General features: G+C 36.1%; 1 protein-coding gene across 1 annotated transcript in view; it reads left to right on the top strand.

Annotated features, from left to right (window-relative positions):
• Window positions 1–16,970, top strand: part of si:dkey-12j5.1 (probable assembly chaperone of rpl4) — a 79,287-nt gene that overhangs the window by 4,052 nt on the left and 58,265 nt on the right. The window contains 3 exon segments of the mRNA XM_043261805.1: window positions 1,452–1,575; window positions 3,706–3,822; window positions 5,534–5,602. Coding sequence (XP_043117740.1) covers window positions 1,452–1,575; window positions 3,706–3,822; window positions 5,534–5,602 — 310 coding nt within the window.

Below are 16,970 nucleotides of genomic sequence, written 5' to 3'. Positions count from 1 at the left end.
TCCATGATCATTAAGGGTAACAGATCTATGTATATAAAAATGAAACGACATGCATAACCTAACGTGTGCTTATTAAAATATATAAAAGAAAAAGTAATTACACTAATTTAGTGTGTTTTAAATGATTAAAACCTAGTGGTTTGAAGAATAGTGGTAAAGATTGGTACAGATTTAAAACTGCAGTTGATTGGCTTTGAGGGGTTGATTATCCATAACAAGAGTCTTTTAAGGTCATCTAATGATTTTTGTTCAATAGCCTTTGTAAATCATGGTAAAAATATATGATTGTCATTGTTTATATGATTGTCATAACTTGATTTTTTCCTTAATCCATATATAATATTCGTCTATTCTGTGTATATATATATATATATATATATATCTATCTATATATATATATATATATATATATATATATAATATTATTATTATTATTATTATTTTATTTATTTATTTTTTACATTTTCTTTTTCACAAAAAACCCTATCTCGGCTCGCACGCTCAACTTGGCCATAGCATTTTAGTACCACTCTAGAGTGGGCGGGATTATAAACTTTTTAATTCCACAGCAACCCATCAAGCCCTCGCTGGATCCACTCCTCAGCTATCAACGAGGAAACCTGGAACCCAGCAGGGTTTACACATCACATTTTGCTAACATTACAGCTTGTTTGGAATCTCAGCTGAGGTTCATACTAAAAAAAGTACCACGTTCTATAAACTGTGGAAAAACCACCGAATGTTAGTCGTATTTTACCCTGCCATACCATGAAGTAGAAAAGCACTCTTCACTATATCGCTTTAATAACCTTTAATAAGAACAAATATATATTTCATATAGACACAGGGCAATGTGCAGTGATTTTATACATTTGATTACTTTATACAATGCATGTCGGCATTTCTACTGCCGTTTTTTCCTATTGCTTGTAATACGTTTCTTATTGTTATTTAAGCAGTGACTTTTTACTTGTTTTGCGTGAGATTGAGTTGTCTTTTCTAATTTTAGGTTAATATTAGCTTTTGTGATTGACATTTTTGTGCTTCTTACTTTCTCATCTCATCCTCCTACTTATTATATGCTGCTTCCTATTACCTTTCATTCATCATTGCTTTCTCTTATCTTATTCAATATGTTCTTAACCTGCATGATGACTTCTCATCCTACCTTACTTCCCACTTGATCTCATTCTGCCCTGCTTCCTTTTATCCTATATCGCTTCTTCTCATCCTATATCTCTTACTTTATATCTCACCCATCATCCTCCTTTCTTCCTATCCTTTTTCAATATCTCTTGTCTTTTAATGTAGATATTGATCATAATTTCTTTGTGAAAATATTTGCACACAGGTTTTTAATGCAGAAATGTCGTGTTTGCATTTAAGTTTAATATCACTGACTGTTTTTACGTGCTTTAAACGGCTTTATAACTCTCTTCATTGTTTGACAGCATGGAGGAGGGCGCCGCTGACCGTTGCAAAGAGGCCATCGACAAAGCTTTACAGTACGACGAGCACAACCCCGAAGCACTCCAGTTGATGGCCAGCTACCTGTTCAGCGTTGAGAAAACCGAGGTACGATAGGACAACTGCGGAGGGAATCTCACTGTTAACTGCAGCGTTCCTAGCAGTGGGTCATTATGCAGTCATAATTAGTGTAGGTGGAGAACAGCTGAGAAAGCTGAGTCATGTATTTCTGAGGAGACACGGATAGAAATTGTGAGAGAACGCAGTGACTAAGAAAGACAGGTTTTGGGCATGTACACTTGTTTTTTTTTTAAAAGGGATAGGCAGCGATGGTAGATGAGAGAGTTAGGTCACAGTTAATGAATTACAAGCCATTAATAAAACAAGCTTATTGAATATGACTCAATGTGGGACAGATAGATTCACTCCTGGTTCAAACACACCCGCTTTGGTGCAGTTCCTCTCTGAACCACTAGGGGGCAAACAGACACAAGACCAGCACGTCTGCGCTTCAATCTGCAGCTTAAAGCTCTCGTAACATTTGTGGGTATTTTCACTTTAGAAGATACTTCCATTTCCCTTCAGAGAGCTGACAGCAAAACTTGACTCAACAATCATAAACTTGAATCTCTTTGTGTCCTCTAACCTCAACCCTTTTTCAGGCTTGTACTTTTTCCATTTCATCCTATGTCACTGCCTGTGTTTCTCCCTCTTGTCTTTTATCGTGCTCTCTTATCCTGTACATCTTATTCTTGCTATTTATTGTGTTCCTCTCAAGCTTTACTATTTCCTCTCATTCAGTGCCATTTTGTCTCATCCTAAACCACTGCTTTTTGTCCATACAATTTCCCACTTCACAATGTACAGTATATACCACTTCATAGTAACTTCCTCTCAACGTATTTTACATCCGATGATCCTTCACTTCATCCTATTCTTTCTTCCTTTCATCTTATGCTTCCTTATTCATCTTATTTTAACTTGCTGTTTCCTAAATATTTTCATAACATACATGAAACTTCCTGTCCTTCTGTAAGATCTGTACTCATCTTATATTACGGTCCCTCACTCTGACTTCCTTACTTTATCACACTTCCTTTCAATCTATTCTATTTTCTCTTCTCCTTTACTACTTCCACTCATCCTATTCTACTTTTTCTTGTACTACTACCTGTTATGCTGCTTTTTCATTTTATTTCATGCTTCGCTTCTTCTTCTCAGTCTATACTACTTCTCATTGCTCATGCTATTTTCTACAGTATATGCATCATATACAGTACCACTTCCTCTCATCCTCTCATCTAATTTTCTTTCACCCTGACCTACTTCTTTTCATCCTATTCTGTATTTTACCTCTGCGCACAACTACCTGTTATTCTACTTTCTGTCACCCACTTTAGTACTTTTTATCACACGGCTTTGTGAAATGCTCGATTCTGATTGGTAAGTTGCCACATTCCAAGGTTTGTTATTCCCAGATAACAGCCGGTATAACTAATAGCGCAGGCTCATCCGGGTAACTGCCTCCCTTAAATGTCCGTCTAGTTTGAATTTCCTAGCAACGGCTTCTTCACTGAAGCTTTGCTTTCAAATACTTCAACTTAGATCAAGGTTTTATTTACTTTTGTGACAAGAAGCCATGTAATAAAGCCCTCATAGTACAGCCCTTCGCTTTACGTCGGACTTTATTCGGAGATAACAACCTGCTGGATGTACATTATCTCTTATTATCCTTAAAATTTGTTCCTTACCTACGTCCTCTAAACCTTTACTGCCATCTACTGAATTCCTCTCATCCTACGTTACTTCCCCTCATCTTATAGAGAAAGAGCACTACAATGACAGGAAGTAGAACCCGACAACACTGTTTCTTAAATCTTATTCTATTATTTGTATTATAAGTTTTCTCTCATCCCATCTTATCTATATCATATCGTCTTACTTTCTCTCTCCCTTTAACCTACTTCCTATTTTCCTCTCCTCAACATATTCTACTCTCTTTTATCCTTTTACTGCTTCCTTTCATGTCATACCACTGCCGGTTATCCTAACTCTCTCACTTCCTCTCATCTTATACCACTTCCCCTCTTCTCGTAGAACTTCCTGTTCCTGTCCCACTACTGTCATCCTATTCTACTTCCTCATTCCTCATACCCTTCTTCTTCTCAACATATCCTTTTTCCTGAAAGTATGCACACCTAGAGGCTCTTTCAACTTTGTTATTATGTTTTTATGCAGGAGGGGCGTGAGTACCTGAAGAAGAGCGTGTCGTCATGGTTACCTAGCCTACAGAAAGAGGAAGAGTCACTGGCGAGCACAGAGCATGACATGGAGGAGGAGGAAGACCAGAATAAGGTGTGAGCACAGGTGTTTGTGTTCCAAAGGCACTGGAGAGATAAAGATAGGATGCATCGTGACCTCTCCTTTGAACTCTTTCTGTCGGCATGGAACAAAATAGTACTGAGCTTAAAAAGTTTTTATTCTGGGAAAGATAAGGAAGAAAGGAAACAAACTAGCTTATTTTATGTTTTCGTTTTTCTCTCATCGCCAGGCCAAGGCTGTGGCAGACTGCCGCAAGGGTGGCCCTGGGGCCACATGCATGCATACACACACACACACACACACACACACACACACAAGTCCTTCATCAAGTGACCACACTTTGCCGCTGACAGTCTTTCCTATTCTTAAAAACTATTTTGCCTAAGGCTACGGGTTTCAAGTTTCTTTGAAAACATATTTTCGTTTGTGTGTACTTAAATTCATTTTTGCAGATCATCTTTTAAGGAGGACTCTGCTCGGCTGAAGCAACAGAACAACAAGCCTCACTTGAACTGACTCATTGAAGGAGTTTATAAAAGTTGTTTACTTTTCTGCTGGCTAAAATGTCAGGGAACGTTTGGCACTAGACATAAATTTGTCATATTTAGATGCTGCTTTGTGACGTTTGGAAAATCGCGGCAGGTAGGAGAGTATGTGCCTGTTTAAAGCATGATGTAATCCAAGTTCATAGCACTCATCAACTCTTTACAAAAACCATTTATTCAGTATAGAGAATGTGTTTGTATAATATACAGCATCACACATTTACAGTTAACACAGGAAATGAGGTGGCCTTCAGGCTGTTTATTTTTTAAATGTCCATTGATTTGAGACCTTAAAAAAAAAATCAGTCACAAACAAAACTTTTCTTTATTTAATCGACCATTATTCAAATGCAAATCTAAAGATGTTTTCCCTTTTCTTGCTAGTAGACAATGAATTGTTTGGCATTTTCTGTCCAAATTTAAGCAGTAAAAATGTGTCAAAGGTTTATTGAAAGCATTTGTAGTATACTGTCAATTACCATTGACAATACCTTCAACGTCAGCTTTGAGTATTCTGCACAAATGCTTTGTGTGTGTGTGTGTGGTCTACAGAGCGCAGATCTTTCAAACTATTTGTCAGTTTTATCATTTTATTCGTAGACTTTTTCCAGTAGAAGCAGTACAAACGATATTCAGTAAAAAAAAAAAAAGTTCATTAAAAGAACATAAATGAAATACATTTAAACGGCAAGGTCGCATTATATAACTCAAAAGTGACCGTGCATTTTTACAATTGATTAAAAATCAAGCAAGTTTTCAGTAATAATTAGAAATGTCTCTTAACACAAACGCAGCAGATTATGTGACAACAAGGACTGGAGTAATTGCTCTTTAAAAATCAGTTTTGCCAATATATTAAAATAATATGGATATGAAGTAATGAAATAATAATATTATAATATCGCTGTGTTTTTGAAAAAATAAATGTAGCCTTGGTGAACATAAGAGTCTTTCATTAAAAACTGTAAAAAAACAAAAACCTTTTGAATGGTTTTTTTTTTTTTTTTAAATAGTGTATTTATTTTCTAATTCGTTTTTGTAAGTTAGCTGTTAAAAAGTAACCTTTTTTCTATAATGATGAAAACCTATGAAAAAAGGTTTCATAATTTTATTCACATCACATCATGAAGCCTTTTTATGATCCTCAACTAATTTACATTTCAGTTAATATATTCTCCATTGTTTTCTTTTTGTTTTAGAGCAACATCCCGCCTTATGAATCCAGAATAACAACGGCCAAGCTGCTGATCGAGTCCGAAGAATACGAGGTAAGATGACGGCCTACATAAACGCTTTCAAATGTTTCGATCCATTTAGAGAATTCCTGTTTCAGAATGTTCAACTTCAGCGCTCCTCTGCAGAACAGAAATGTCAGTGAATGTTGAAGAGGAGCGCAAAGTGCCTGTCAGTAATTCTTTGAGGCTGTACCAATGCCGTCTATATACAGGTTCAGCTGATGAGCTCGTCTCAAGCTACTAGGTTAGAAATCATTTCATAATAGTGCATTGGATCCATTCTAGAGCCACTCTTTATTTATCCAGTGCGAGCGCATTTTAATCCAAGACGATCCATTCTTGCTGTGCAAGCTAGTTTAAAGACCTATAGAATACATCTTTACAAGTACACTAATATTAGCTGTATGTCTAACAAACAGGCTTAAAGCTGTCAGTGTTGTGTGTAATGAGAAGGTTTAATGTGAGCTCTACTGCAGCTGTAGAGTAAACCATCACCCAGTGTGTATAATACTGTATAACTGTCAGCAGAACAGTTATTTGCTATCTAAAGATGTCTGCGTCTATGGCTGCCGTGAGGCTGGTGAAGTAAACAAACTGGTTAGCTCTTCTTGTAACCCGTAGGGAATTATTATTATTATTAATATTATTGCTTAAAAACGCTTTTGAGAAACCGATTTTGAACCAATGTGTTCCTGTTCTGTTGAATGCATGCAAACACCGTGAAGATGGCTTTCACGCTGACTAGTTTGTGAGACACAACCATTCAGAATTGTAAAGTCCTGTAGCAGTGCTTAGTAGTTGTCTTTCGTATCAAGGTGTCCCGCAGCTCTTTTGGAGTTCTGAGGGAGACGGTGTTCACGGTTAATCAGGCTAAGACCATAGATTTGTTTCCCTTTAAATCCTTTTCTCTTTTTCTATCAGCACTAAGGTGTCCTTTGAATAATGCAGGATTGGTATTTTACTTGCACTTTACCGTGACCTTTGCAGTTGAGTGTGAGTGTGCAGTAGGACTCTTTTTGTGCAGGGTGTGCGAGCGGCCTGACACCTGTCCAGCACTCGGAGAGAGGTATCGGGAAAAAGAGAGAGAACAGAGAATTTAAATAATAGCGAGGAGGAAAAAGGAAGAATGACGAGGTCGAGAGACAGAATGAAGTAGGGCAGGACCAGGATGAGATGCTGTAAGGTGAAGAGAGAGAGAGAATGATAAATTGACAGCTGTGAGGAGCACACTTTTCTTTAGTTCTTTTTCACTCTTGCTTATGTTTGTTCGGTTCATCCTGAGGAGACAGTGAAGGACTGAGGGCTGCTGCCTGACTTTTAAAAAGCGTCTGCTCTCCCTTAGCCGAACACAAATAGAATCTCCTCTCAGCACGGGGGACATATTAATATTAAAACCAGTCACCTGGCTGTCTGTCAAAATGATGCCAAAGGTTGCAGGGTCGTCTCTGCGACAGCGGGTGTTTAGACAGAAGCCGGGCCCCCCGGCAGCAAGGCCCTTTGATTGGACAGCTGGGAAAGGTGAGCACTTCTAAACAGAGAGAAAGAGAGAGGGAAAGAGAAGGATGGACTAATTTAGATATCGAGAAAGCGGTTCATGCTCCAGAGATACGGTCGATTTCAGGTTTTTTTTTTATATTCAGCAGAGTAAAAATCAAGCCTAAATTGTTTTTTTTTTAAAAATCCTTAGTTGTGTTTTACATAAATCGAAATAATACTGATAATAGTCAACTACTTAAAATATATCCAGTTATAAAAGAAAATGTAAATAATTTAAAGAAAAAAACAGCAGTGGTTAAAATAAAATTAAATAGCAATCCATTCATATATTTGAATTTATTAAAAAACTAAATTTTTACATTATATTACAGTCAAATTGAATAGAATGCAATGTTAAAGTATTGATAGTTTTTTTTTTTTTACTGTGCATAGTAAGGTAACTTTATTATTTTAACAATAATAAAAACACAATAATATCATGGTTATTTATGTTTAGCAATTAAAAAATGTATGTGTTTTTATATATTGATATTTTATTTACTAAATTCTAAATTCTGTATTTGTTGCTAGTCTGAGTTCAGTTCAGACTTTGGTCAAACAGATATAATCTTGCATTAGTATGTATTAACCTAATTCTCCTTTTCCCCAAAAATATTAAACTCATTTTTCCCTAAAACATGAACAATTTAACAAAATGATCATTATTTTAAATATTCTGACAAAGTATATTGAGGTAAAATGTTGCAATACTTTGAAATAGAGATAATGTTTTTATTTTTTAATTTCATGTTATCCTTTGAAGGGAGAAAGGCTATATTATTTTTACAGAGGTAAAGTGTTTACTTGCTTGATAGATTTTATATATAATGGGTGCGTCCTGCATGAACGCATTCAATATTAGTTTTGTTGGCTATGTATGTAACTGTCAGACAGTGGCAATTTAAAATGAGTTTTGAGGACTCTGGAGAGTGTGTGTGTGTGTGTGTGCACGTGTGTGTTTGTGTGTAGCAGCGGCTCATGCTGCATGAGTTAACTCAATATTAGCAAGGCCTTTTCCTGCTCCACTCCAGCTGGGTCAGAGCCTGACACACTCTGTGACAGCACAAGATTGATGTCTTGCTTTGCTAGTGGGCTGAACAGAGGGAGGAGAGGAAGAGATACACAGGCAGCAGGACGAGTGGTGGGAGGAAAGGAGAGAGCGGAAAGAGATATGGTTGTATGAAATGCAGTAGTTGGGAGAAGGAAATCTTGCCCTTTAAAAGTGACAAAGGTATTGTTTAATGTCAGTAGCGGAGGACTTAATTATCTTTAAAGGGGGAGATATTTAAAACAACCTCAAACCCTAGGGACCAACACGCAAGGTTATACACACAGAGACTCCTGAGCTAATTAGCCTTTTGGAGGTAATGACCACACACCAGCGCACTACTTCAAATAAAACTGGACACTTTTTATCTGAACACAGCGGCAGTAAACGCAAAATGTATCTGGATACTTAGGTCGTGCTTAAATGTCTGAAAGTCATTGCGTTAGGTTACAAAATATTATACCTGTTTTGGTTGAGCCTTTTTTTTTGTTGTTGAATACGAAACTTCTGTAAAGGCCCATTCAAACCAAGAATAATAACTATAAAGATGATGATAAAGATATCATTTTAAAAATCGTTCTCAATATTGAAGAACAGCAGAGTCCACACCACAACCATAAAGGCACAGAGAAACTATATCATTTTTCTCCGGCGGATGAACGATACAAACATTGACAACCAATCAGAATCCATCCTGCTGTATACGAGAATGCTCTTAGAATAAACGGACCATATCGTTCGCTGGTGTGGGCCTTAGCTGAGTGAAAGTCATTCAGAAGTCATCCAAATTGTGTTTTTCCTGAAAAATTTCAGATTAGCCACCATTTTCCTAAAGGCATAGTTCACCTAAAAATAAAAACATTGCCATTCATTACTCCCCTTTTGTAATTTCAAACTAGTAAGACCTTCATTCATCTTCGGGACACAAATGAAGATATTTTTGATGAAATCAGTTTTCTGACCCTGCATAGACAGCAGTGCCACTACTACGTTTAAGTACCATAAAGGTAGTAAAGACATTGTTAAAATAATACAGAGCCTTAATTGTTATGAGGCTTTGAGAATTCTTTGATACAGAAGTAAAGAAAACCAAAATAATGACTTTCTCTGGGGCATGCTACTGTCCAATAGCTTGTCTTTGAAAGTGATAAAGTACTTATTACAGAACAGAGTAGAATTCATGTAACATTTTGTTGGGGAACCTACAACCTTTTGGTTTGGTTTGCTACGCCATGCTACTCTGTGATGTGATTTGTACTTGTCAGAATTTCTTGCTCCTGGCTTTTGTTGATGTCAGGACACCTTTATACAGGATTAACATTGTGTCAGCTATAGATGTGACTTCTATAGTGATTTTCCTCTGAGTGAAGGAGCATATGACAGTCTCTTAGAGACTAAGCTGGCTTTAAGGCTTTAACACATTTCCACATCTTCACGGCTACGAATAATGTTCTCGCTTTTTTCTTTCTTTTTCTTTTTCATCTCTTTCTCATTCCGGTCTTTTGTTGTGTGTGTGTGTCAGAGCTCGGTGAGAGACTCATCAGAAATCCAGACCGGCTCTGATAAGAATGATAATTTGGGAAGATACTCTCTTCCTTCATTCAGTCTCAGGGGGCCAAAAAAGAGGACTGCGGAGTATTTTTAGAAGCGAGGAAGCCGTGTGTGTGTGTGTTAAGGCTGAGGTCATCTTTGTTGTTTACTTTTTGTTTTTTAGATTGTTAAACTGATTTGTCGAGATTTCATTTGTTGAGGATATTTTTCTAGTTTGAATTGCTATCCGATAAATGATTGTAAACTGCTGATGTGATTGCTGGCGTGATCTAATAAGGTTGCGTAATAGAATTGCATTTGCGTTTGATTACAGACAGATTGTTTTGATTTAGGCCTCTGAGATGATATCAAAACATGTTTGTGTGTTTGTCGACCAGCCCAATACAGCAACATTTGCTCAGCCATGATATCATTTTGAGGCGGAATTGTTGTTTTGTTGTTTCCAGTTGCAGGTGATGAGAAACCTGTTAAAAATTGTCAGTATTTTAGTTGCTTTGTGTAAAAATAAGATTTTGAAGTTAAAATTAGCTGGTAAATGTTTCTCAATGTTCACAATAACTGCAAGAAAAATATGCATGCATACGTTTTTACATTTACCTAATGCCCACAATCTAATGCTAAATGTAAATTTTTAAGAACACTAAATGTAGTAATATTTAATAAAAGCAAATCTCCCAAAAAAGATTTAGACAAAATATTATAGATTTAAAATGTATATTTTGTTTATATTTTAACACCATGGTATTACAATATAATAGAGGAAAATAAAAAATATATAGATTTTTTTTTTTTTTTTTGGAAGGTAGGTTTTAATGAAAAGAAATCTCCCACTTTATTTAGGTTTAACATTTAAGTGTTTTTCCTGAGAAGATTTGTTTTATATATTGTTTGTTTTTTTGTTTTTTTCTCCATTTCATTTCATCACTTTTGGTTTGAACAGGCTGGTTTAATTATTGTACTTTTATAAATTGTAATGACTTTTTCTGTCTCTCTTTTTAGATGTAAGTGCTGTGGTGGTGTTTTAATTATGTGCCCATACCTGAACTAAATGAAACCAAGTATAACTTTTTCATCTCTGCCCGCAGTGCGTAATATAAAGAGAGATTTCTGAAGCGTCTCTGCAGTGACCCTGGAGTCATGTTTCTATCCCTTCATGCGGGACTCATAAGCTCACTCCCAGTCTAATGCCACTCTGAGCCTCTCTCTAATTGAGATAATGCTTCTCCACAGCTCTAAGCTGGAGTGATTGGCTGACACTTTTAATAGCGGTTAGAGGAACTTTTAGCTAATGAAAAGAATGAAATGTTCATCAGACACTGACACTGAGTTATTGAACACAAATCAAACAGTTATTTGATATGACTTTAAAGCTTTGGAGACAGCTGTGATGCGCCATTTGATGTGAAAACTCACATACGCTTTTAGTGTTCAAGCACTTTGACCTAAAGATGCCAGAGGCTGTTTGTTCGACATATATCTTTAATCAGAACTTTCTGCAGGGAGCACTTAACTTTAAATCTCATTTTAAAGAGAGCGGGGCCTTTACAGTTATTGAGTTTCACCGACCTACCCCGTGTTTTATTCTTAATAAAATCATTAATCCATTAATTTTTAATCAGTATTCAATAATATATAGTATAATGTTCTTTTGGATTATACATGTGCACGTGATATATAATGCAAAATCATTCATAGTTCTTAATATGTATGATTTATGCGTCTTAAATTTCTGTTTAATTTTGGATTATGTGGTCTTATAGACTGCAAAATGAAAGAATCCTATTTTTTCATAAATGCAAACCTCTTTTGCTCCATGTATGTGTCTCCATCTATGGTTCTGAACTAAATTTTCTCATCAATAGCAATAGAATAATAAAAAATCGTTAGAGGTGCATTAGCTGTCGCATAAACTAAAAATGGCCATTATGTTTTCATAGCATTTATTAATGTTCGTTAATGTCGGTAGTTTATGTTAGTTCACAATACAGATTTTTTTGTTGTGTTTGTAAAATTAAAGTGAATGTGGAAAGCTGCTGATCTCCAAAGAGTATAAAACACTATAAAAGCAACATAGGCTAGGTTATAAAATGTTATATACTGTACAGTCTTTGGAGAGCAGAAAAACTTTTTTATTATTATTATTATTATTGTTCATACAACTTTAGAATGATGTGAGTGAAAGCTTCATTTTCAGATGAAATATATTTAGCAGGAAACAAAAGGTGTTGCGGTTTGTGCCAGGATTTAGTTTTTCATGTGCTTTGAGTAATGTACCACCACACTTAAACATGAGCTTTATTTTTACTGTAACATTACATAACATGTAAATATTGAAGTTAATTAAATTCATGCGATATAAATATGAAAGCAACTGACTGTCTTAACGATTTTATATTATTTTGCTAGGTAGATGCATGAAACACAGTCATATACAGAGACAAACACACTCTCAGTGATTGTGGTAAACAGCTGATAAATAATGCAACGGTCGGGCTTAATTAGAAGCTGCTGATGAGTCATAAATTCTCATTTGAATATTCGGTCCCAGCGAAGCCTTGTTACTAAAACGAGCCGGCCCTAATCATTAATTATTCGTTGTTTGCCATGTCTCCAGTGATTGCCGGGGAAGAAAGCTTGTTTACTTTTTAACACTAGAGCCCAGGCAGCGATAAAGTGATCAAAAGAGATGAAATGGACAGTGTGTGTGTGTGCGTGTGTTAGACTGCAAATGTGCAGGCCCGCTGCATTGTGGGACATTTTAGTGTTATTAGCCTGTACATTTGCAGGCCTTCGCATTGTGGGACATTTTAGGCTAATGACACCGTTCATGATTAATGCGCTCCTCTGTGTTCTCGCATGGATGCTCACACGTGCAAATGTGTGTGTGTGTCATCATGAGCGTGTAACACCCTCATAAGTCATATTCCGTGATCAGAAGAATGTGTCTTGTCATAAGGTCACATGAACGAGGTTAACGGTGTGTGTGGTAACCTTTTCACAAACTCTCAGCAGACTTGAGATGGGCCATTAGCTCTTTTTTTTTTCCGGACATTTTCTCATCCACAAAATGTTCTGGCTGGGCCTGGAACGCAAGCCTGCTTTAAATCTTTCCCAGCTCCGTTTTATGCGCTGTCAGTCCAGTTTTATATTACTGCATTTGCACTGCATTAGGTCAGGTATGTATAGACAGGCCAGGGCCTCTATTTCCAGCTGACCAAAAGCAGGGACCACATGAGTCAACATAGGCCAATGAGACTCACAATAGACTGTGCTGTCAGGCTTACAAGTCCAGGATTGGTAAAGTTAGCCACTTGTGGATGGCTTATCTAAACTGAAAGCATGATTTTCCAGTCTATTTTAAAAGTAGCTGTGCATTCCAAAAGAATACCTTATTTGATATAAATTGCCAAAATACAATTATCACATTGTAAAGTTGCACCAGTGTCTGATTTCTTTTTAAATGTTTTTTTTTTTTCCCTGTCTGCTGCTTTTCACTTCTCGGCTCATGAACCAGCAGGAAGTTGCTGTTGAAAGGCTCAGGACTGTATTATTCTTGTGAGCCCAGCATATTTATGCACTGGAAATTGCATGCTATAATATTATGAAATATCTGCAGTTTATGTTTTGCTTGCAAAAAATCAGTTTTGTCAAAACGCATGGCTACTATTAAATTGCAGTCAATGCAGGAAAATGTGTTTTCCAGTATTTATGGAATCTTACATTGGGGATAGCCAGCCTAAACGTCTAATTCTATTTGACTTATCAAACATATCCAGAGGTTAAGATAAAAAAAGTTATCTCTTCAACACTTCAGTTGAAGTTCTATTGAGGTATTTCCTTCTATTTATATCTTTCATGTTTGTTTTAAGTGATTATCATGCTGACATCTTATAAGTCTCCATATAGCCAATATTAATCCAAGTTTAATGGCCTGATGTATAAATACTGTGATATATTTTTAAAATGTTCTGTCAGTCACGCGTTGATCTCAGACAAATGTACTGACACAGCAAAAAGTGTCAGTCTAAAGTAAAAAAAATATCCAAGCATCCTAAAATGTTTGTTATATGCAAAACTTCATAAATGTAAAACAATACAAATATTTTGCTAGTGAGAATAAATGAGAATAATTGTTCTCTGAAAACTTTAATTTTGGCAAATATATTTAGATTTACAGTTATCTGGATCTGGATAATTTTGTTTTTAAGCCTGTTCAATAAACATGGTTGTATCAAATGAATGGAAATATGTAGATGAGGTTATGCATATTGCAGCTAGTGTTATAAGCAGCACATCTCGCACAGGTTCTGGATTATGTATGCTTTTACAAAACTCCAAAATCTTCTTTAGCTAATGAAATAAATCTGCCTTTTTTAAGCTAAAATCTGTGCAAGGTTTTATCAGGAGGGCCCTGGACTTGGACAAATGACCATCTGTAAGTTAAAAAATTGTGCTGGATTCACTACTTTTTTTATTTTTTCCTGTAAAAATGACTGAAAACTTTTTGAATACCTGAACTTTACATTTAAGGGACAGTTCCTCAAAAAAATAGAAATTCTGTCATTAATTACTCACCCTCATGTCGTTCCAAACCCGAAATCGAGATATTTTTGATCAAATCTGAGAGCTTTCTGACCCTTCCATAGATGTCAGTAGAACTGACACATTCTACCAGAAAGGTAGTAAAACTTGTCAATGTGACATCATTATATAGATCGCCACCTCCAGAATCAGCAGCAATGATGCAATACATTTGAAATAAATTTACGGCAAAAACTGACACACAAGTAAGGAAATTGTTGAATAACGTAATTTTGTTTTCCTTGTGCACAAAAAGTGTTCTTGTAGCTTTATAAAATCACGGTTGCACCTCTGATGTCACATGGACTATTTTAACAACGTTCTAGCTATCTTTCTAAGCCTCGAACGCGGTAGTTCCGGTAGGGACAGAAAGCTCTCAGATTTCCTCAAAATATCTTTTTTTGTGTTCCAAAGATGAACAAAGGCCATACAGGTTTGGAACGACATGAAGTAAGTAATTATTGGCAGAATTTCCATTTTTGGGTAAACTATACCTTTTAATAAATGTCTGGTTACTCAGATGCTCCTTTCCTATTTCAAGCTGGCAACTGGCCAAAATAAGTTGTAACGTAATCCAGACTTCATGCTGATAGTCAAAATCTAGTTAGGCGAGACTTGGTCTCAGGTGTTGTACTTTTATTGCTGAAGTGGCTTTTCCATTGTTTTACAAGAATGTTTGTCTGGAAGTGCTTTGTGCTGAGTGTGTTTGTGTCTCTATACAAAATATGTCTGAGACGAGGGCACAAGACAGGCTCTGTCTGTCTTGGTTTGTGTACTAATAAACAGCGCTGGCTCTAATGAATCATTAATGTTCTGTTTACCCAGCTTAATGAAGCACCGCTGATGAGGGCCTGTGTTGTGTATGCATGTGAGTCTGTGGGAGTGAATGTGTGTGGCTGCTCTTTGTATGCAGATAAAGACTCTGAAACAAGAGGGAATAGTGAAAGAATGCATTTGTTGTTGTTATTCTCATCATGTGAAAGTGGTAGAAAAGGAGCAAATGCTAAACATTATTTTTCCGAGTTTGCGTTTGGGCATGTTTGGTCTAATCTGTTAAGTTAATGACTTGTATTTGTCTGTGCTATCGGGTCTGTGTGTGTTTGTGCGAAACTCCCTATCGATTGTTGTTAACTCGTGTATTCCTTTGGCTCTAGTTCGCTCTAATCTTTCTGTCAATGATGCCCTTGTCATCCAATAACTGACTGGTTGTCATGGAAACGCATTTGTTCTCACATAGACCTGTCAGTCATTCAAAGAGTTCTAATGAGTTGTTTTGCCTTTGATGTGAATGCTGAGAAGATCAGCTCCAGAAATACAGTGTAGCTTTGGGTTTCCTCCAACTTACAGCATCAGGAGAAACTTTGATTCCTCATTGGCTCTTCCTTCAGCTTGCAGAAACTTAGCAACATCCACTTTTAGATGAACTTGAGACCATTTAGCATCGAATTATTCCTGCAAGTTCAGATATCGAAGGGTGTGTGGCACGAAGGCTAATACTGTCCAAGACCATTTGTGTGCAAAGAATTGATGATCTAATAAGAAAATGTAATTTTCGTATGTTGCAGTATATATCCTAATGCTGGTTAATGCTGCTTTCAAGTCCTTGTACTTATTAACTTGAAAGATGTGATATGGTGTGAAATAAAAAGTGATTTTTTCGGAACAACATGGGCATGTTTGGGCCTTTTCGTATTTTTCACTTAAGACGGGAAGCATTTAGCACTAATGTAGCAAAATGAAAAGGAAAGAATGTGCATTAGTTGGGTAATTGATGCTGTATCAGTATTTTATCATGCTCGTGCAGAGAATATAGTTTTGTCACATAAGCCTGTCACCCGTAAACAGGATAAATGAGTCGTTTATTCCTGCAAACTTGTAATAGTTTTTCATCAGTGGTTCACAAAATGCAAAAGGAATACATTTTGCTGTCAAAATTCTCATTATTAGTGTTTTTGCTCATTAAAATGGGTTATGCACACAAAAAGGATAATATTTTGAAAAAGCGTTCAAACTCATATTAGATAAAGTGCTGATTCTCAACCAGGGGCCTCAGCAAACTTCCAAGATGCCTTAAATTTATTGCAAATAAACCAAAACAACTAAAAATCTACATATTTCTTATTTTAATTCAGCCCTCCAAATTTTATTTATTTTTTTTTTAATTTCAGAGTCAGTGGGATGTCTAGATTGTAAAAAAAAGTTATGTAGAACAAAAAATATAATGAATTTTTTTTTTCTAAAAAGAATGTACTGGGTAGATATTTTAAGCAAAAAATGTATATTTACTCCTTATCCAGTAAATCACGGAAAACTGGAAAAGCCTTTAAATATTAAAATATTGTAGTTTTGTAGTCAAGGTTGAGGACCACTGAGATAAAGGTAGTTGTATGAATAGTCTTATAAAAGCTCTTTTATTTTACACGCTGTGGGTTGCCTCATGAGGGCCACAGTTTTGAAATCACATGAGCAGCTTGATTCTTAATGCACAGTGTATTTCTACAATTGCATCATATTTTTTATTTACTTATTTATTTATTTCGCTTGATGCTGCATCTACACCATTAGTGCAAGTAGTGATTGTCCAGCACAACGTAAACAAAAACCGCCTGCATGTTTAATTGGCTATTTGGAAGATTGCGGCTGAAAGAAAACCCAGAGTGTTTATTTGGTAACTGACGTTGTGTG

Source organism: Puntigrus tetrazona, chromosome 16 (assembly GCF_018831695.1).
Source record: "Puntigrus tetrazona isolate hp1 chromosome 16, ASM1883169v1, whole genome shotgun sequence".
NCBI classification, from domain to species: Eukaryota; Metazoa; Chordata; class Actinopteri; order Cypriniformes; family Cyprinidae; genus Puntigrus; species Puntigrus tetrazona.
The sequence above is the reverse complement of the archived record's forward strand: the minus strand, read 5'-3'. Positions and strand labels throughout refer to the sequence as shown.